This window comes from Rutidosis leptorrhynchoides, chromosome 3 (assembly GCF_046630445.1).
Source record: "Rutidosis leptorrhynchoides isolate AG116_Rl617_1_P2 chromosome 3, CSIRO_AGI_Rlap_v1, whole genome shotgun sequence".
In the NCBI taxonomy this organism is placed as follows: Eukaryota; Viridiplantae; Streptophyta; class Magnoliopsida; order Asterales; family Asteraceae; genus Rutidosis; species Rutidosis leptorrhynchoides.
In genome coordinates, this window is record NC_092335.1 from 114,202,439 (window position 1) to 114,223,589 (window position 21,151).

At 37.4% G+C, this 21,151-nt stretch overlaps 2 protein-coding genes across 2 annotated transcripts; both read left to right on the forward strand.

Moving 5' to 3' along the window:
* Positions 1-3,646: 3,646 nt before the first annotated feature.
* Positions 3,647-6,549, forward strand: LOC139900314 (uncharacterized). Its single transcript, XM_071883100.1, has 8 exons — positions 3,647-3,823; positions 4,443-4,716; positions 4,802-4,878; positions 4,983-5,186; positions 5,569-5,732; positions 5,841-5,961; positions 6,032-6,339; positions 6,465-6,549. Exons 1-8 carry the CDS (start codon positions 3,647-3,649, stop codon positions 6,547-6,549), a joined length of 1,410 nt encoding a protein of 469 aa, XP_071739201.1.
* A 1,135-nt stretch (positions 6,550-7,684) lies between these two features.
* LOC139900315 (uncharacterized) lies at positions 7,685-14,558 on the forward strand. The gene is made up of 11 exons (XM_071883101.1): positions 7,685-7,730; positions 7,821-7,958; positions 8,053-8,202; positions 8,392-8,475; positions 8,594-8,797; positions 8,882-8,968; positions 9,046-9,111; positions 9,270-10,646; positions 11,059-11,747; positions 11,898-12,678; positions 13,264-14,558. Exons 1-11 carry the CDS (start codon positions 7,685-7,687, stop codon positions 14,556-14,558), a joined length of 4,917 nt encoding a protein of 1,638 aa, XP_071739202.1.
* Positions 14,559-21,151: the final 6,593 nt, after the last annotated feature.

The window sequence follows — 21,151 nt, forward strand, 5'->3', positions numbered from 1 at the left end:
GAAACTATATCCAAAAATTATGGTTAAACTCAAAGTGGAAGTATGTTTTCTAAAATGGTCATCTAGACGTCGTTCTTTCGACTGAAATGACTACCTTTACAAAAACGACTTGTAACTTATTTTTCCGACTATAAACCTATACTTTTTTTGTTTAGATTCATAAAATAGAGTTCAATATGAAACCATAGCAATTTGATTCACTCAAAACGGATTTAAAATGAAGAAGTTATGGGTAAAACAAGATTGGATAATTTTTCTCATTTTAGCTACGTGAAAATTGGTAACAAATCTATTCCAACCATAACTTAATCAACTTGTATTATATATTATGTAATCTTGAGATAACATAGACACGTATACAATGTTTCGACCTATCATGTCGACACATCTATATATATTTCGGAACAACCATAGACACTCTATATGTGAATGTTGGAGTTAGCTATACAGGGTTGAGGTTGATTCCAAAATATATATAGTTTGAGTTGTGATCAATACTGAGATACGTATACACTGGGTCGTGGATTGATTCAAGATAATATTTATCGATTTATTTCTGTACATCTAACTGTGGACAACTAGTTGTAGGTTACTAACGAGGACAGCTGACTTAATAAACTTTAAACATCAAAATATATTAAAAGTGTTGTAAATATATTTTGAACATACTTTAATATATATGTATATATTGTTATAGGTTCGTGAATCAACAGTGGCCAAGTCTTACTTCCCGACGAAGTAAAAATCTGTGAAAGTGAGTTATAGTCCCACTTTTAAAATCTAATATTTTTGGGATGAGAATACATGCAGGTTTTATAAATGATTTACAAAATAGACACAAGTACGTGAAACTACATTCTATGGTTGAATTATTAAAAATCGAATATGCCCCTTTTTATTAAGTCTGGTAATCTAAGAATTAGGGAACAGACACCCTAATTGACGCGAATCCTAAAGATAGATCTATTGGGCCTAACAAACCCCATCCAAAGTACCGGATGCTTTAGTACTTCGAAATTTATATCATATCCGAAGGGTGTCCCGGAATGATGGGGATATTCTTATATATGCATCTTGTTATTGTCGGTTACCAGGTGTTCACCATATGAATGATTTTTATCTCTATGTATGGGATGTGTATTGAAATATGAAATCTTGTGGTCTATTGTTACGATTTGATATATATAGGTTAAACCTATAACTCACCAACATTTTTGTTGACGTTTAAAGCATGTTTATTCTCAGGTGAATATTAAGAGCTTCCGCTGTTGCATACTAAAATAAGGACAAGATTTGGAGTCCATGTTTGTATGATATTGTGTAAAAACTGCATTCAAGAAACTGATTTCGATGTAACATATTTGTATTGTAAACCATTATGTAATGGTCGTGTGTAAACAGGATATTTTAGATTATCATTATTTGATAATCTACGTAAAGCTTTTTAAACCTTTATTTATGAAATAAAGGTTATGGTTTGTTTTAAAAATGAATGCAGTCTTTGAAAAACGTCTCATATAGAGGTCAAAACCTCGCAACGAAATCAATTAATATGGAACGTTTTTAATCAATAAGAACGGGACATTTCATGTATAAACATTCCATACATAGCTATTATACTTAATACATATATACGGCTGCTACTTGGTACATATTTGAAACTGAATGTTGAGTCAACAATATGTTATCTAATTTCATGACAAAGGCATTGGAATTGTAACACCCTAGTTATGAGCCCAGATGAAATAGGTATATTGTGTATTTTATTTTATATATTATTATAATTTAAATATGATATTTAGATTATGGGTAAATTGTATGAATTAATTATAAGGAGTAAAATAATAAATTATGAGTTGGTAATCTATTATGAGAGCGTATGAAAGCGCTTATGACGATGATCACAGAAAATATTTGTTTGTGTGATTTAGAACTCGTTAGGACGGCTTAACGAGGTACGTTGTGTTTCAAATTACAGGTAAAATACCAGTTTAACTTAGATATTTAAAGGTGGGGCGGTGGACTAGTGTGTGGATGTATACGTGTTAGTCCTTGTGTAATTACTATTACTATATTAACTATTAGACAAAAATGGTGAATAGTAAATAGGAGCATTTTCGTCCTTTCACCTTTTTTTTTTTTACTTTTTTCTTCCTTTTAACTATTAGGCAAAAATGATGAATAATAATCAGGGGCATTTTCGTCCTATCATCTTTTTTTTTTTTTACTTTTTTCTTCCTTTTCTCAAATAAAGCCCCCCAACTTTGTTCAAAAAATAAAACCGACCCCCTAAACAGGGGGGTAAAGTGTCAAATAACTATTTTCATAAAAAATCTTAACTAAACTCCACCCAAATATTCAACGGGACATATATTCTCGCTCGCAACGAGTTAAATTTTTCCGACAATATCGCTAAACTCGAAATAATTTTAGGAACACAATGTCACTAACTATAGGCAAAACGGATGCTTTTAAAAAACGCTAAATATTTGAGGTACTTTTCATGTACGTTGATTTTGCGTTAAATTTTTAAAAGCCGACAATTCCATAGCGAAACGCGAAGATGTAAAATAACATTTAAATCTTTGATGGGTTATACCTTTTAGTTCGACTCGAGTTGCGCTTCAACGACATGATTGTTAGCCACGAAATAATTTTACAAACTAAACACAATAAAATACATTGAAAATCGAACCCCCGGCGCGAAGCGAGGGTTCGATAAGTAGTTATCTCTATTTTGTTTAACTTCCTAATTTTTGTAACAATTAAACACACACATGCGCAGACCAACACCTAAACCTTTTAATCTTCAATTCTTTAATTTAATCAAACTATGTAGTTGTGGTGTTTTTGATATCCAGGAGCTTAAATCGTTTTGCAAGTTAAGAACCACACACGCACATGCGTATATACATCTATATATAACTATATATAACTAATATTGACTCCCACCTCCATTAATTAGTTTATTAACTCCATGAATTTAACTTTTTTTTTACCCATCTTCACCACTTAACTCCATGGTAATTCAATTATATTAAAAAAATCTATAATATAGGTGGTAAAAGTCACTCGGTAATTGCCAAATTATTTATAATATTAATCAATTTTTTTTATCTATATATAAGTACATCTATATTACTTCCGGAAGTCATTAAAGGTATTTGTACTTAGGTTTGTTTTTTAAAAATCAAAATCAATTGTCATAATCTATCACTGTATAACCGCCACGTTCATCTCCTACCTTCAATGACGTGTGCCGACGCCGGCAAATGGGCTCGCAACCTACATGCAATCGGCCGCCGGGTCTCCTCCTCTAAGGATGCAATTGTAGGTTACATTCCCTTCAATTCCGGTGACGGTCCGTTCGCCTTCCTCATAGATCCGACCCGCCATTATTAATTCCGGTAATTAATACGATTCTGTTTGTAGAATTAAATTTTGATTCGTAACTCCCTTAAATTAAGTTGGGAATTTGTTATGAAAGCCCTTTCAAATGCCTTTTCAATTATGATTTTCAGGTCTGATGCTGTTCATCGTGTTCCATCTAGGCCTATAAATTGTTATCATATATAGTAGTATTATCCCTTATCAAGCACAATCCATATTGCATTATTATACATTATTAAGCACAACCCATCTTCAAATGGCACTACCTACTGAAAACTCCATTGCCCAGGCCGTTCAGCGCACTTATGTTTACCTTGATGAATTGCAGGTAGGTCAGGACGCGGTCGTTAAGGTCATGATCTGTAGGACATGGGATACGCACACAGTCTACGGTAAATATCTCAGCACTGATTTTATAGCTTCTGATGAGAAGGTGCATTTTCCCAGTTACATTGTTTATTATTTTGTATATAATCATATTTATCTATATGTATAGAATAGTTATCCTCTGGCTGTTATCTCGATGTCCCCATGTATTTGTGTTGGTTAATTTTCAAAAGCACCATATACTACATTTATACAGGCTAGTGCTGTCCATTAGTAGTGTTTCATTTTTTGCCCGATATAATACATCAAACATGTTTTACATATATGTGTGTCTATATATATATATATATATATATATATATATATATATATATATATATATATATATATATATATATATATATATATATATATATATATATATATATATATATATATATATATATATATATTTGGGTAGGTTTCTTTGTTTATAAATACATATATGTGTGCACATATACATCAGAAGTAGATGTTTATTTTAAGATACAATTGCCTGCCATTACATGTTTCACAATTCTTCCTATTTCTAACAGTTTGTGGTTGTTGCCTATAAAAAAATATGTATTAGACAAACGCAGCTGCTAGAGTAGGGCTGTCTTTATTTTGTCTTTATTTTGAAAAATGTGTCACTCTAGGCCCTCATTTTATATGTATAATGCTGACATGTATCCCATGTTGTTTAGGGGAATGTTGTTCAGTTGACTGCCAAAAACACTGTGGCCCATTGTTTTATTCCAAGGCTTAAAGAGGGCTCAGTGTATTTGTTAAAGAATTTTGAAGTGATTCCGAATAGAGACACTTACCGTATACTGAAGGACAACAAGTTCCTTATCCAGTTGCAGGGATCCACCTTTCTCAGGAGACAAGCAATCGAAGGTTTATCTGGGTTCATCCGCCATCCTTTCAAGTGCATTGCATTTGACGCCTTGGAACCTACCGAGGGAAAATACTTGATTGGTATGCCTTTTAAAGTTTCCTCACCTACTTCTGTTAAAAGTTTACTCCACAGATAGTAGACCCTAACTTATCAAATTTGACATAGATGCTGTTGGATGTGTTCTTAATGTGGGCTCACCCCAGACCCCTAAACAGGGCACCAGCGCTCTAGAATTCGAGCTTGCAAACGAACGGTACTTAACACATGCAGCTGGCTATTTGATTACTAAACATACTACTTACATATTATTCCCTAATTTGATGTTACCCCTTCTTTGGGTTTGCAGGGGTCAACGAGTAAGGGTCACATTATGGGGAAACCTTGGGAGTTCTTTCCTGCAGAAGAAGCCACCGTCACCCGGCCAATATTGCATCATTTTGAGCTCCGTTTCCGTGAAACAAAACCACTACGGTATTCTCCACTTCTAAGTCCATTCCTCGATGTACTATTACATTGCAAATACTCATCCATTGCCGGCCTACCTCTGCAGGTACTAAGGCACTCTCAAGCACATCGTCCACTATGATTCTAAATGACGTCGAAATACCAACCCTCACTGATTTCATCAACAAAATAAGGTTTATGTCGGTTCATTACGTAACATATTGTTTGCATAACAAATCTAAAAATGCTACTAAACACAAGAAAATATTTTGTTCAGCGGAGTCCAGATATGTGATGATGAGGAAGAACCACTTGCCGGGCGCCATTACCCGCCCCCAAAGAGGGCACGCTTGCTGATCTCCTTGCGCTAGCCCGGAAAGGGAAACACAATTCCGTAAGCTTACCTACAAACGCCGTCTCCCCTTTTGTTATCAGCCACTTTTGTTTACCCACATATAATATAAGCAAGTTGACTTCTTAAATTGCAGGCTGACGTTTTCAAGTGTAAAGTTGAACTCATGAATATTCGCATGAAGAACGGGTGGCATTACACCACCTGCAGTATTTGTCAGGCGAAAAAGGGCATAACGCGGCAGTTTGGTGGCTATTGGTGTGAATCATGCGCCAAGCTTATCCCTGAGCCAATTACACGGTATTTAATATCTAAACCTATCCTCCTATCAACAACTCGAGCAACGCTTTCCCGCTGGTTAATTATTCAATGGTAAACGTTACATTCAGCTTCATGTAACATTTCCAGGTTCAGGGTACAATGCGAAGTCCGCGATGCGACTGCGGAAACTGTTATTGTTTTCTTCGATGAAACCGCTGAACAGTTGACTCAGACTACAGCACCATGTTTGATGGCTGAACAAGACGAAGTAAGAGCCTGCTTTTTCGCCTCTTATTTTTCTTTGTTACTAACCCCATTTTATTTTTGCATAAACATAGGAAACCTGCACAACCGTGTTACCAAATGCACTCGCAAATCTATTGGGCACCACACATGTTGTATTGATAAAGACAGGCTCCCATTATGAGCATGGGACGTTTGAAAGTTTCAATTGCATTAAGGTTTACTTGGATGAGCCGGTACCCGAAACCCCACCTACTTTGGATGTTACAGAGGATACCATACCTGCAGTTGCTGAATCCGTTGCTGAATCGAGCACTCCCCTTCATTCAACCTCAAAGGGGGTTAAGCGTGAAATCGATGTGCCTACTCCACCCAAGGATTCAGAGCGTCCAAGCCATCGAAGGTAACCAACTACTTAATTTGGTTATGCACACCCATACACACATCTACAACCACGCGTCAAAAATTGTGCATGTGCTTTCCCAGTGTCGGTCTCAGTGTTATACTAATCATTGTATTGACCTACAGGTTTATTGTAACGTCTGATTCGGAAGACGAGCATCCCCCCAAAACAGCAACCGGTGAAGATAAGGAGGTCCAGAAAAATGAATAAAAAGGGAGATGCACCCCTAAAATAAATGACTCCACAAACAGAGTTATAATTTGATGCTTTTACGTTTGTAAGCACAATTTCGTTTTCCGTTATGTTCTTGGCGTTTTTCGCCTGCAACAAATAACATTATCCCCCCTGGTTTTGAATGTTTTCAATAAAGTTTGTATTGGTACAATTTTCCATTATGTTTGTGATGTTGTTTTTTATCTCTTTGCATTATGGTTACCTTTGTGTATCGCATGCTCATTGTTCAGTTGCCCAACTACTAATAATAAGTACCTATCTCTTTAGAATGCGAACGTGTATCCATGCATTGTACACATATTGATTTCACCATATATGGCATTTGTTCATTTGCGGTTATTCTGATCCCGTTATCGACTCAAGGCCCTTATATAGCTGTGTATGCTCAGCTAGCTAATAAAGGCCGAAGTAAATATCAGATGTGAATCGAAACCAACTGGTTTTTATCCATGTATGCATGTTTTATAGGATTAGTTTGTTTGCATTGGATTTATCCATGTTTGTTTTGAACATGGTTAACTTAAATATATAAATGGCCGTGTCGAGGCAACGACCCACATAACCTGACCACACGGCATTCTCATACTTCAGTTTATGATGGGCTGAACCTTTAGGGTTTCGTGTAGCACATACATCGGCGCCACACTTGACAGATCACATGATCTCTCAGATTATTAAAGAGCTAAATCTCCACTTCTCCAGCTACCAATGGCTTACATTGCCCTATTCTTCCAAGGTATGCCCTCCAACCTATATATTCAGTTAACTCGGGGCTATTTTCTAAATCTATATATATAATTCCTGAAGTGATTAAATGTATTTGTATAATTCCTAAATGTATATGTATAATATTTTTACAAACCAGCTGGCTAATTGTGGTTTCTATGCTTACAGTTACTTTACACAACTGGATGTGGGAAGATAATATGATGCCTCATGGTCCCCTTTTTCAACCCTTGGCATCCTTTTCACCCTTTGCATTAATAACCTCCCCTCCTATTAAATGTGAAAAGGAAAATGAAAGACCATATGGAAAGGAGAAGTCTCTACTCATATTTAATTCTCACTATATATAAGTCTAAGTTTGCAGAAGTATCACCCAATATCTCACATGGCAGGCAACCAATTTGGATCCTCCCACACACACATGACTTCAGGTACGATATACATTCCTCAAAAGGTTTAATCAATTTTCTCGCATTTGATACATATGAATTCCTCATTTGTTGTTTCATTGTGATTATCAGGCTCTAGCACCCGTCTAACACACTCAGGATTTGCTAATTACTCACTATCGATTTACTCATCGGAAACCAGAACAGGAGTAGGAAAAGCAAAACCTTATTGCGTTCTCAAATTAACTGAACCATTCATTCTAGAATCAGGTTACTTCTAAACATTGTAAAAATATATTTTGATGGCATATAATATGGCTCTGGTCAGCCACCATTGCTTTCAAATTAACCATTTCCCGCGCAGGGAACCCCATAGCCACCGAAGAGCTCCTATCCTTCTCCAACATTCTAGACCATTCTATCAATATAGTATCCATCAGCACGCCTAAGCATGGTCACGTACAGAGTTTTGTTGGCCTTCGATATATTGACCCGGCGGTCCCTACACACCCCGGTAAGTCTAAATGAAAGGAGTCCATATTCTGGGTATTTGTAAATCATGTCAAAGTATTTCAGCACACATTGTTCGCTTCTACTAACACGAACCCTGCATTTGATCTATGCATTTATCGCGTAGGACAACTAAAAGCCAACGACAGATTACTATCGTTCTCTAATTTCCTTCACCATAACCTCATTATAGAATCATCCAACACGAGGATGCATGGCCATATTCAGAGTTTTGTTGGTCTGAAAATTATTGACCGCCCTGTTCCGCCTTACGCTGGTGATTCTATATTCTAGGCTACAACTTTTAAAGTTAAAAAGTTTACACATATTGTGCATATAGGAATTATAGATATTCAGCCTTTTTATAAATGATGTTAACGTATTCCAACACACAGCATTCACTTACAACAATGCAAGCCCTACATTTGATCTGCGTATTACTCCTGCAGGAAAACTTAAGACCAACGAAAGCTTGCTATCTTTTTCCGATATCCTTCACCATAGCCTCATTATAGAAGCAGCCAACACAAAGATGCATGGTCAAATTCAGAGTTTTGTCGGTCTGAGGATTATTGAGCATCCCGCTCCGCCTATCACGGGTAATTCTGCATTTTACGATACAAGTTGTCACGCAAAACAGTTTATATGTATTGTTCAAAAGTGCACATATATTGTCTATTTAGGAATTATAACCATCCCTCATGCTGAACATAATTCAACAGGCACACCCCACCCATCAGGCCCTCAAAAGACACCCTCCACAGTAACAGGTTGCTTCCATCTTTAAATTGTACCCTTTCCCCCGATCCCGATTATCATCATCTAAAATCCACTTTCTCTTAAACAGGAATAAAACATGGCGATCCCACCGCTCATCAAAGGGGCACTATAAAGCGTGCGGCTATGTCTTCAGGTAATTTGTTTTGTGTTATCACCACTAATTGCCACACTAGCTTTAAAATTAAATTACATTCGTCAAACACACCCACCCGTTATTGGCGATTACCAACACCACTGCTCAGCTTATAATACTTATTAAGCCATCTAAAAAGTACTTAATTTATATGGCAGGTTCACAAGTGTCTTACTATAACCACGGACCACCTACGTTTAAATGCATACATTGCAATGCAACAATGTGGTATGAAGAGAGGAGTAATAAACCCAAAAAAACCGCCAACCCAACTTTTTCCCTTTGTTGTCAAAATGGAAAACTGCTTCTACCCAAGCTCAAGGACCCTCCTATGTTGTTGAAGACATTGCTGGACTACACAGCCACTACGACGGCAAAATTTAGAGAGCAAATACGCATTTACAACAGCATGTTCTCTTTTACATCGTTCGGTGCACGAATTGACCATTCAGTCAATCATGGGCGAGGACCTTATACATTTAGAATAAGCGGTCAAACATATCATAAAATTGGGTCCCTTTTGCCTGCAGAAGGAGGACATCCACGATATGCACAACTATATTTTTTTGATACAGAACATGAGGCGAGGAACCGGATGTCTGCCTTTGTAAGTTCCGAGACCCGACACTCGCTTGACGAAAACATAACCAACAACCTAATCAACATGCTGAATCAATACAGTGTTGTTGCTCAAGCATTTCGGATGGCACGCGATTGGTCTACTAACAATAGATCATCGGAATTTCAGCTGCGGTTGCTTGCTAAGGTGACACACTCACGGCAATATAACACCCCTACCGTAGCTGAGGTAGCCGCATTGATAACAAGTGACTTTGGGCAGTGTACAGCTTCAAGGGATATCATTGTGCAGGAAAAAAATTACCCGCCGAAAAGGATATCAGAACTGCACCAACTATATATGGCGTTGCAATACCCTTTATTATTTCCATACGGCGAAACAGGGTATCACGAAGAAATCCCCTATCGTAGTAACAATGGACGACGGAAAACTAATAGAGAGTTTGTCACCATGCGCGAGTTCTATTGCTATATGATTCAGCAACGTGAAAATGAAGGCACCACCCTACTTAGAGGTGGACGTTTATTTCAACAATATTTAGTCGATGCATACACAGCTGTAGAAGAACAAAGTCTTAAATGGCTAAGGAATCACCAAAATGAGCTACGCCTCGACCTATATAATAATGTGTGTGACGCTGTTACGCGCGGCGACACGAAGGCGACGTCAATAGGAAAAAGAATCATTCTACCAGCTTCACATACCGGTAGCCCACGATATATGGTTCAGAACTACCAAGACGCAATGGCACTTTGTCGAGAGTTTGATAATCCAGATTTGTTCATCACCTTTACATCTAACCCTAAATGGCCAGAAATTGAAGGCATGCTGTCTTATATAGAAGGTCAGCGACCACCGGATCGGCCAGACATTGTTGCAAGAATGTTTAAGCAAAAGCTTGACTCGCTCATGAATGATATAATGAAAGCTCATATATTTGGCACAACAGAAGCAGGTATCACCTCTAGATCCTTACGTACACAATTAAACCTTTTTACCTTTTAAACTCCCCATTACGACGACATTTTGTTTACATACCCTGCTTCACAGACCTGCCATGAGCCTGTATTTAATTTAGAAGGCCTGCTAATTATTAAACATATTACAATTTTCCCCTTTATTCTTAGTTTCTGGTAAGCAGCAAAACCATCATGAAAAAATAAACTCACGAATTAACAAAACTTCTAAATAATGGAGACATTAACCAAATTGCCCTACACTTCAGTAAACGTCTGACCACCTACTATTAGCACGAAAATATACACCATACACAGTTTCTTTAACTACCTTCATTCTAATACTATTTGAGCTCATGTTCGTTTAAAAAAGAATGCGATCATAATATCCCATGAATTATTTTGTTGCAGGTATATACATTATTGAATTTCAAAAACGCGGATTGCCCCATGTCCACATGTTAATTTGGTTAACCCGTGATTGCAAATGCAAGAGCCCATCAGACATTGACGATATCATATCCGCTGAAATTCCATCTCAGACTCATGACCGAGAAGCGTACAAAGCTGTTACCGAGTACATGTTACATGGGCCTTGCGGAGGAAAAAATACAGACGCACCTTGCATGGTTAACAGAAAATGCTCGAAAAATTTTCCTAAGCCCTATTATGCGGAAACGACAATAGATGAGGATGGATACGCAAACTACAGGCGGAGGAACAATGGAGAAAAAGTAAGCAAAGGCAAAAATACGCTTGACAATAGCTTTGTTGTGCCTTACAACAGATTCCTCCTCCTCAAATACAATGCACATATTAATGTGGAATGGTGTAATAGATATCGGGCTATCAAGTACTTATTTAAATACTTAAACAAAGGGCCCGACCGAGCAACAATAGTGATACAAGAAAATCTAACTCCTATAGAAAACTCCTCTGTTGAAAAAGTAACCGAAGTTGATGAAATTCAAAATTACTTAGATTGTCGCTATCTATCACCATGCGAGGCTGTTTGGAGAATGTTTTCCTTTGACATCCACTTTTCACAGCCATCAGTTATCAAATTGTCCAACCATTTACCAAATCAGCAGGCTATCACCGTACACGATTCAAAAAACCTGCCAGCACTGTTACATAGGGAAAGCATCATGGAAACCATGTTCACGCAGTAGTTTGAACTAAACAACCGAGACCAGAAAGCAAGAAACTTGACATACGCAAAAATTCCTATACATTACGTATGGAATCAGGACGCAAAAGAATGGGCCCCTCGAAAACAAAGAAGGTGTATTGGACGTATTGTGTACTCAAATCCTGCATCGGGCGAGCGTTATTATCTCAGGATGTTGTTAAATATAGTCAAAGGTCCCCGATCATTTGAAGATATTCGTAGAGTCGACGGAACATTACATCCCACATTTAAAGATGCTTGCTTTGCCTACGGGTTGATAAATGATGATAAAGAATGGACAGAGGCAATATCCGAGGCAACATTGTGGGCATCTGGTTCACAACTTTGCGATTTGTTTGTCACCATTTTGCTTTTTTGCAACGTTAGTAAACCGCTCAACCTATGGGAAAAGCACTGGGAAGCGTTAGCAGATGACATTTTGCGTAAAAAAAGAAAGTTGTACAACTACCCAGAATTAATCCTAAGTGAGGCCCAGGTCAGAAATTATTGCTTGGTGGAAATACAAGCAATCTTAAATAAAAATGGTAAATCTTTATCGGATTACCCGGATCTCCCACAGCCCGACCAATCCCTCCTGAACCACCTGGACAACCGTCTTATACGAGAAGAATTAAACTACAATCTTAAAGAAATGGAAACCCTTCATAACAACCTGTATACCTCCCTCAACCCGGAACAACTTATTATTTATCAGGCGGTACTTGCAGCTGTAACAGAAAAAAAGGGAGGTCTATTTTTCCTCTATGGCCCTGGGGGTACAGGAAAAACCTTCGTTTACAACACCATTCTGACCAAACTAAGATCCGAGAAGATGATCGTTCTTGCAGTGGCTTCGTCAGGTACACTTCCTCTTAAAAATTACTATCTATACACATATACATCATGTTCATATTAAATCTATACAACACAACCTCAGCAGGCCAAATTTTCTACTGTCATCCTGAAACGATTTTACATGCCTCTTATATTACTGTCTAATTTACTCTCAAAGATTAAATAATTTTTCCCATTTTTAATTGTAATAATTATGGAATTGGCTATCACATATGCATCAGATCTTATTGTCAACAGTGAAACTATTAGTAGTTTAGGAAGAATTTGCCATTTTCATCATATCAGTTATATATACTATTAACATAAAAGTTAAAGATTCATGCACTATTATTTATTTTCAGTCTATATACTTTAGCAAACATGGTATTTTATTTTTAGTATTATTTTTATCCTTAAAACTTTCTTCATTATTATTTTTAGGTTACCAGATAGTTGAGAACCCTAACGTGCCAAAAACCATTATCATATACTTATATTATTATATTTATTTCATGGAAACTGATAGGGGCAGTTTGTCACCAGCAAACATAACACAACAACCGAATACCCTTTTAATGAAATTTAACTACCCTAACAATCTTAATATGCAGGAATTGCTTCATTGCTTTTGCCAGGGGGTCGGACTGCCCACCGTCGATTTGTCATCCCGTTAGAACTCATGGAAAATAGCACATGTGGTATAAAACAAAAGACACACCTTGCATACCTGATGCAACAAGCAAGGTTAATAATATGGGATGAAGCTCCCATGACTCAACGATTCGCATTTGAGGCGTTAGATAAAACATTGCGGGATATTTTAGCCGCAAAGGACGAGGCAAACAGAGGCAGGCTCTTTGGAGGTATACCTATTCTACTAGGAGGTGATTTCAGGCAGATATTACCAGTGATACCGAAGGGCAAAAGACAGGAGGTGATCCAGGCTTGCATTAACCGATCAGATTTATGGAACCATTGTCAACTACACAGGTTGTCGCGAATCATGCGGGTAAATGAATACACTGTAGATGGCCGCGTTGATGCTCGGAAACGGGAATTCAATAAATGGGTCCTAGAAATTGGAGATGGCAAAGTCCCCGCCTTATGTCAAGATGGAGAAGATGAACCAACATGGATAAACATTCCAGAAGAGTTTATTGTTAAATCTGAGAAGCCCCCCATTGAGGCTATCGTAGACACCGTTTTTCCAGATTTCATTCAGAGACATAGAGATGAAGACTATTTACGTGAGAGGGCAATTTTGACCCCAAGAAATGATGACGCTGACCAGATTAATAAACATATGTTTAAGAAGCTAGAATCTCAAACAATGACCTTTCAAAGCTCGGATGAAATATGCAAGGGATCAACAGATGCGCTTGACCAACAACAATCATACCCAGTTGAATTTTTAAATAAGCTCAATTTTCCCGGTGTGCCTCCTCACAAGTTGAAGCTAAAAATAGGCCAACCAATAATGTTGCTACGCAATTTGAACCCCAGCAAAGGCATGTGTAATGGAACCCGGCTTATCATAACGGACTTTCAAAAATTCGTTATTCAGGCTCGCATCATTACTGGCTCCCATATTGGCAACATGGTTATAATACACCGAATAATCCTAACGTCTACCCAATCCAAGTGGCCTTTTGTTATGCAACGCACTCAATTTCCCGTGAAACCATGTTACGCGATGACGATCAACAAAAGCCAGGGGCAATCACTCGAATTGGTCGGCCTATACTTGCCAAAACCAGTATTTAGTCACGGGCAACTATACGTCGCAATGTCGAGAGTAACCGACCCCGCCGGTCTGAAAATAGTCATGGTCAACGAAAACAAGGACGGATTGCATAACCATACAAGGAACGTGGTTTACAAGGAAATTTTCACAAACCTAAATTAGATTATATCCAGGTACATCTTCCGTCTACCTAATCCCATATTTATTTCATGTTTGTACTTATTTTAAAGTTACACCATTTTACTGTTACCTGTAATGAACACATACTTTGTGGCCCCACGTTCACCGTTGGCCGTCGATAGCAGTTTTGTAAATTGCAGAAACCTATTATTCATCCAGTGTTTTATGCAAAAAAAATAAATCTTTATTTCTCACTGTATTGTCACTTTTATAAATTGATCTTCCTTATTGTCACACTTTCTGGGCCTGGCATTTTGAAATAAATTTAAGGGGTAAATTATTTTCTCCATGTTTTGGCGTACATGCACTTTCAGTCATTTAAACTCGACCTGACATGGATTTGTATCCAGCTTATATCACACAAGTTTCTTTAACTGTCTTTCAGGTTTGCAAGCAAATTTTGAGCCTGTTATGATGGAAGGCAATAGGGGTCAGCCTCTAAGTTCCTCAGCACCAGGACATTCCTGCAGCGAACATTTATTTTGATTACAAAACACATAGACATATTCAATTGTTTTATCATGTGTTCAAGAAGTTTGTAATTGTCAGCAACTTTTCTGTATTGAGATAACAAATGACGAAAATTACAAATCTGTTATTATGGGGAAATCATGCTTCACATGTATTGTAGTCTTTAAACTGGATTCTGCAAATGCCTAGGAGAATAGCCATCTATTTGATCTAAATGTGTTCAACCACAAACACAAACCGTGCTTTACTGAAACAAACACCCCGACCGACCTACAACTGAGGCCAACGTTCACGTGCAACGCACGGGCATTGACCACTAGTATACATCTATAATTTAGATAGTTGATTTAAATATGAATTGCAGATGCATAACTAATCCATGCGATTCAGTACTACAACAAGGTATATGATTTCTATATATTTACTTTATCTCTTGATTAATATTAGGGTTTTGTGAGTTGGTACGAAATAGGAGTAATGATTATTTATATGTTTAAATGTTGTTGTTGTGATGAAATTAATAGTGGTTATAGCTTGAATATGATATAAATATGATTCGGATAAGAAGTGGATTTTTGGGGGAAAATCCCCAAACCTGCGAAGTTGATGAAGGGTGCTCGAAAACCCTGTGCTCGAAAACATGGGGTGCTCGAGAACCCTGCTGCTCGAAAACATGGACTGCCCGAAAACTTTGTATTCTCCGAAAACCTTTGGCGTACAAAAACATTGCTCGAGAACTGGTGCTCGAGAACTTTTGTCCTGCTCGAAAACTTAATTTTGTCTGAGACCTTCAGGCTGCTCGAGAACTTGGTTTTGTTGCATAACTTTAATGCTTGAAGGGATTGTGTTTAAAATATTTACTATTATGGAAGCTTAATTTATATTTTATATATATATATATATATATATATATATATATATATATATATATAGTGTGATATTGTTAGTGAATGAGATGTGATTTACTAACTTGCTCAATATATGTTCGCAGGATACGGACGAGGAGAATACTCGGTGACATTAGACTACCGAGTTTTGCGGGTATCGGTGAGTGGGACTTTAACGCCATAAAAAGGAAAGAATTTTTTTTTTTTTAAAGTTAAGTGCCTGCCCAGACACAGGCATTTGCCGCGGCGTGACTTCATTGGTCGCGGCGCGACATATAAAGAAATTTCTGACACTTCTTAACAGTCATTCTGTTACCAAAACAAGACCAATGCCGCGGCGCGGCACCATTTGTCGCGGCGCGACGTTACACGGGGGCTGAAACTGTCCTGCAACTTAAAAACAAAACCATAAACTCTAACAATTCAACATCCAAAACCCATTATAACAACACAATACATAACCAAACTTAGTTAAATCAGTTTCTTACACCGTTAAACATCACGAAGATCTTTTAAATCATGTAAACGTGTTTACACATTTCAAATTCATCATTTGGTCCCGAAAGCTTAAAGACAACATAAATGACAAACACAAAAGACTCGGCGTTGATAAGCGGTACCAATAGAGCTTGATTCAAAAAGAGACTTGCATTACCACTTACTCTAATGCCAATGCTCCACTACGCTCAAATGGGTTCTTTACCTTCTAGATGTCCCTTCATTCCTAAAACATGAAACAACACGGGGGTAAGCTTTTACACTTAGTGAGTTATAGGCGAATAATATAGCATAATACATTGGGCTTGTCTTTCAACCTAAAGGTTGCTTACTTACTTTCGGATCCGACTATTACTTACCATAGACATAACTTACTAGGCCGGCCCTAGTAATCATGTCTAAGCTAACCATAGGCATACTCTTATGCCTAAGCTACTTTAATCACATTTCAATAATACATATACACATAGACACCCAAAGTGTCTAAGCTAAACCATCCATAGTCAAGATTACTATCAATGTAATAATCTTATCTAAGCTAAACATCAACCATAGATACAATTATTAGGTGAACCTAATAATTCTATCTAAGCTACTCAACTAGTGCACTTAGTCGTTACTTTCTTGCACGGATGCAATCCGAGAACACTAAGCCACTCTTGACCCGCCCATTTTACCCCCTATAAACTCACCTTGATTTAATGAAGTCCCTTGGTCACTTGAAACTCCCTTGCTTTGATTAGCACCTATACATGAGCTAATCTCATCAATATCATAACTCAACAAAATTACAACTTCACAAGCTTTCAATACATTCATATACTTACACATTGACTTAACCCCCTAATTACTCCAATATACACATGAACATTTACATACATAGCATTTCAATCTTACCTTTTCCGATATAACAACATTATCATGCCAATATCATCCTTTTAATCACACAATTCTCTAGTTCATCTCTTATATTCATAACATGCAATTCTTTCAAAATATCTCATTAAACATCAAGTGTGCATAAACCCGTTTCTATTACTAGCAACCCTAAATCATCAATTATCCAAATTTCATTACTTACAACAATAACAACAATTCATGTATAAACTTTCTTCTTCACAACTTTCAACTAAAGCACATAAACATTTCATTGAGACATTTCATCAAACACCTAGTGTGCATAACTTGATTCTAGGCTAGAACATCATCAAATTCACCATATTCATACCACACATTCACAATGCAAGTTCATACATGAACTTACTTCTAAAGTCACTAACAAATTCATTTTCAATCATTCAAGTGTGCACATTTTCAACATACAACAACTTTTAAGCTTAAGATTCATCACAAACACCCAATATTAGTGATACATAGATACAAAAGTTCATACCTTGCCTTTAAGAGTTCAAGAACCCTAATTGTACACAAAGAAGAGAAATTTGAAGAATCAAGACTTGCTAGGATGATTAGAGTGCCTTAGATTTCACTAATTTATAATTGCATGAACACAATTTCATCAATTGATGAATTCTTCTTCTCCTTCTTGCTAGTATCGACTCACACACATACACACACAAGCTCACTGTATTTTTTTGCAATCTCAATTAAAGTTCTGCATTTTTTTTTTTTACTTCTTTTATTAAATCATCTTTGCTAAAATTGCACTTTCTACCCTCCCCACCAAAACTCTATTAAGGGAAGTCCTTAATTCTAACTTTGCACTTCTAGTCCCTTCCAACTTAACTAACTAACATTAACTACAATCCCTTTATTTATACAAAATCATACCATAAATATATTAAATAATAAAATTACATAAAATAATACCTTAATTAATTGGGATGTTACAACTCTCCCCCTCTTGGATTATTCGCGTCCTCGCGAACCATTCTTGATGCAACGATGGATAATACTTCATAAGCCATTCTTCGGGTTCCCACGTACATTCGGAACCCTTTCTAAATTGCCATAACACTTTCAATAACATTACCGACTTATTTCTCAATTGCTTAACCTTTTGATCCAAAATCCTTATTGGCTTTTCCGCATATCTTAACTTATCCTCAACCTCAATCTCGTTCAATGGGACATAAGTTGATTCATCCGCCAAACACTTTCTCAATTGTGACACGTGAAATGTGTCATGTATATTACTCAATTCATCGGGCAAGGCCAAACGATAGGCTACCTTCCCGACTTTCGCCACTATTTCAAATGGTCCCACAAACCTTGGACCCAATTTTCCCCTTTTCCTAAAACGAATAATACCCTTCCATGGGGAAACTTTTAGCATTACCTTATCACCTACTTGAAATTCTATCGGCTTCCTCCTTTTATCTACATAAGACTTTTGTCAATCTTGTGCCGCCTTCATTCTTTCACGAATTTGATCTATCATTTCGGTGATTTGTTGTACTATTTCCGTGCTTCCTAATTCCCTTTGACCCACTTCACCCCAACATATTGGGGTTCTACATCTTCTACCATACAACATCTCATAAGGCGCCATTCCAATTGTAGAATGATAACTATTATTGTATGAAAATTCAACTAAAGGTAGGTGAGTATCCCAACTACCACCAAAATCAATGACGCATGCCCTTAACATATCCTCAAGAGTTTGTATAGTTCGCTCACTTTGACCATCCGTTTGTGGGTGAAACGCGGTACTCACATGCAACTTAGTACCCATCTCTTCTTGAAACTTTCTCCAATATCGTGAGGTGAATCGAGTGTCACGGTCCGAAACAATGGAAACCGGCACTCCATGCCTTGCAACAACCTCTTTCATATACAATTTAGACATTGCTTTCGACGATGAAGCTTCTCTTATTGCCAAAAATAACGCACTCTTAGTTAATCTATCAACAATAACCCAAATGGCGTCGTGTTGTCGAGGGGTCTTAGGCAACTTAGTCATTAAATCCATTGTAATATGTTCCCATTTCCAAACCGGTACTTCTAATGGTTGTAATTTACCATATGGCATTTGATGATCGGCTTTCACTTGAAGGCAAGTAAGACATTTATGAACATACTTTACTATATCTCTCTTCATTCCCTGCCACCAATAGTCTTTCTTTAGATCTCTATACATTTTCGTAGCACCGGGGTGAATCGAATACTTAGATTTGTGAGCTCAGTCAAGGAGCTCACTTCTAACACCGCTTTGTAAAGGTACCAAAATTCTCCCATATCTAAGCCTTAGACCACGAGAATCTACCACAAAATCACCAACTTGCCCCTTGATCCTTTCTTTTCTCACGTTTTCGGGGAATAATGCTTCACCTTGTGCAACTCGGATACTATCAAATATTTGAGGTGATATTACCATAGCCAAACTCGTTATCTTAATCGGTTGATGACTCGTCTTCCTACTAAGAGCATTCGCCACCACATTAGCCTTCCCGGGGTGATACAAAATTTCACAATCATAATCTTTCACCAAGTCGAGCCCTCTCCTTTGCCTATCATTTAAATCTATTTGATCGAATAAATACTTTAAGTTCTTATGATCGGTATAAATAGAGAACTTAACACCATAAAGATAATGACGCCAAATTTTTAAAGCAAAAACCACGGCCGTTAATTCTAAATCATGGGTGGGATAACGTTTTTCATGTACCTTCAATTATCGGGATGCATAAGCTATGACTTTCCCATTTTGCATTAGCACACACCCTAAACCTTTCTTAGAAGCATCGCAATAAACCGTCATATTCTCATTCTCTTCTGGTAAAACTAGTATAGGAGCTTGAACAAGTTTCTCCTTAAGGAGTTGAAACGCTCGTTCTTGCTTTTCTCCCCATCTCCACGGCACATTCTTACGGGTCAACTTTGTGAGTGGCGTGGCTATCCTAGAAAAATCTTGTATAAACCGTCGATAATACCCCGCTAAACCTAGAAAACTCCTAACTTCGGTGGGATTCGTAGGTGGTTCCCATCTCATTATCGCCTCAATCTTTGTCGGATCGACACAAATACCCTTCTTATTAATGACATGTCCCAAAAATTGAACTTCACGAAGCCAAAGCTCGCATTTAGAGAACTTAGCGAACAACTTTTCTCTTCTTAAAGTCTCTAATACTTGTCGTAAATGCACCGCATGCTCCTCTTCCCCTTTAGAATACACCAAAATATCATCAATAAATACAATCACAAACCTATCGAGCATCAGTCGACAAACCCTATTCATCAAATCCATAAACGCGGCCGGAGCATTAGTTAACCCAAAAGGCATAACCACGAATTCATAATGACCATACCTCATACGAAAAGCCATTTTAGGGATATCTTCTTCCCTCACCTTTAATTGATGATAATCCGACCTTAGATCTATCTTTGAAAGAAACATGCACCTTGTAATTGATCAAACAAATCATCTATCCTCGGTAATGGATATTTATTCTTAATAGTAACCTTATTCAATTCACGATAATCTATACACATTCTCATTGTCCCATCCTTCTTTTTCACAAACAAAACCGGAGCTCCCCAAGGTGAACTACTAGGACGTATGAAACCCTTATCTATCAAATCTTGTAGTTGAGTCATCATTTCCCTCATTTCCGACGGAGCTAATCGATAAAGTGCTTTGGCAAATGGCGTGGCTCCGGGAATCAAATCTATTCTAAACTCTACCTCTCGTTCGGGAGGTACACCGGGCAACTCATTCGGAAACACATCCGGGAACTCATTAACTATCGGTACATCACT

Bases quoted from the DNA above. Each gene is read 5' to 3' on its own strand.
- LOC139900314 (XM_071883100.1), top strand. From the start codon at position 3,647: ATGGCACTACCTACTGAAAACTCCATTGCCCAGGCCGTTCAGCGCACT. The intron at 5,733-5,840 runs GTATTTAATATC...TAACATTTCCAG, and splicing joins ATCCCTGAGCCAATTACACG to GTTCAGGGTACAATGCGAAG. The intron at 6,340-6,464 runs GTAACCAACTAC...ATTGACCTACAG, and splicing joins GAGCGTCCAAGCCATCGAAG to GTTTATTGTAACGTCTGATT.
- LOC139900315 (XM_071883101.1), top strand. From the start codon at position 7,685: ATGGCAGGCAACCAATTTGGATCCTCCCACACACACATGACTTCAG. The intron at 8,476-8,593 runs GTGATTCTATAT...TCCAACACACAG, and splicing joins CCCTGTTCCGCCTTACGCTG to CATTCACTTACAACAATGCA. The intron at 11,748-11,897 runs GTACACGATTCA...GTATGGAATCAG, and splicing joins CAAATCAGCAGGCTATCACC to GACGCAAAAGAATGGGCCCC.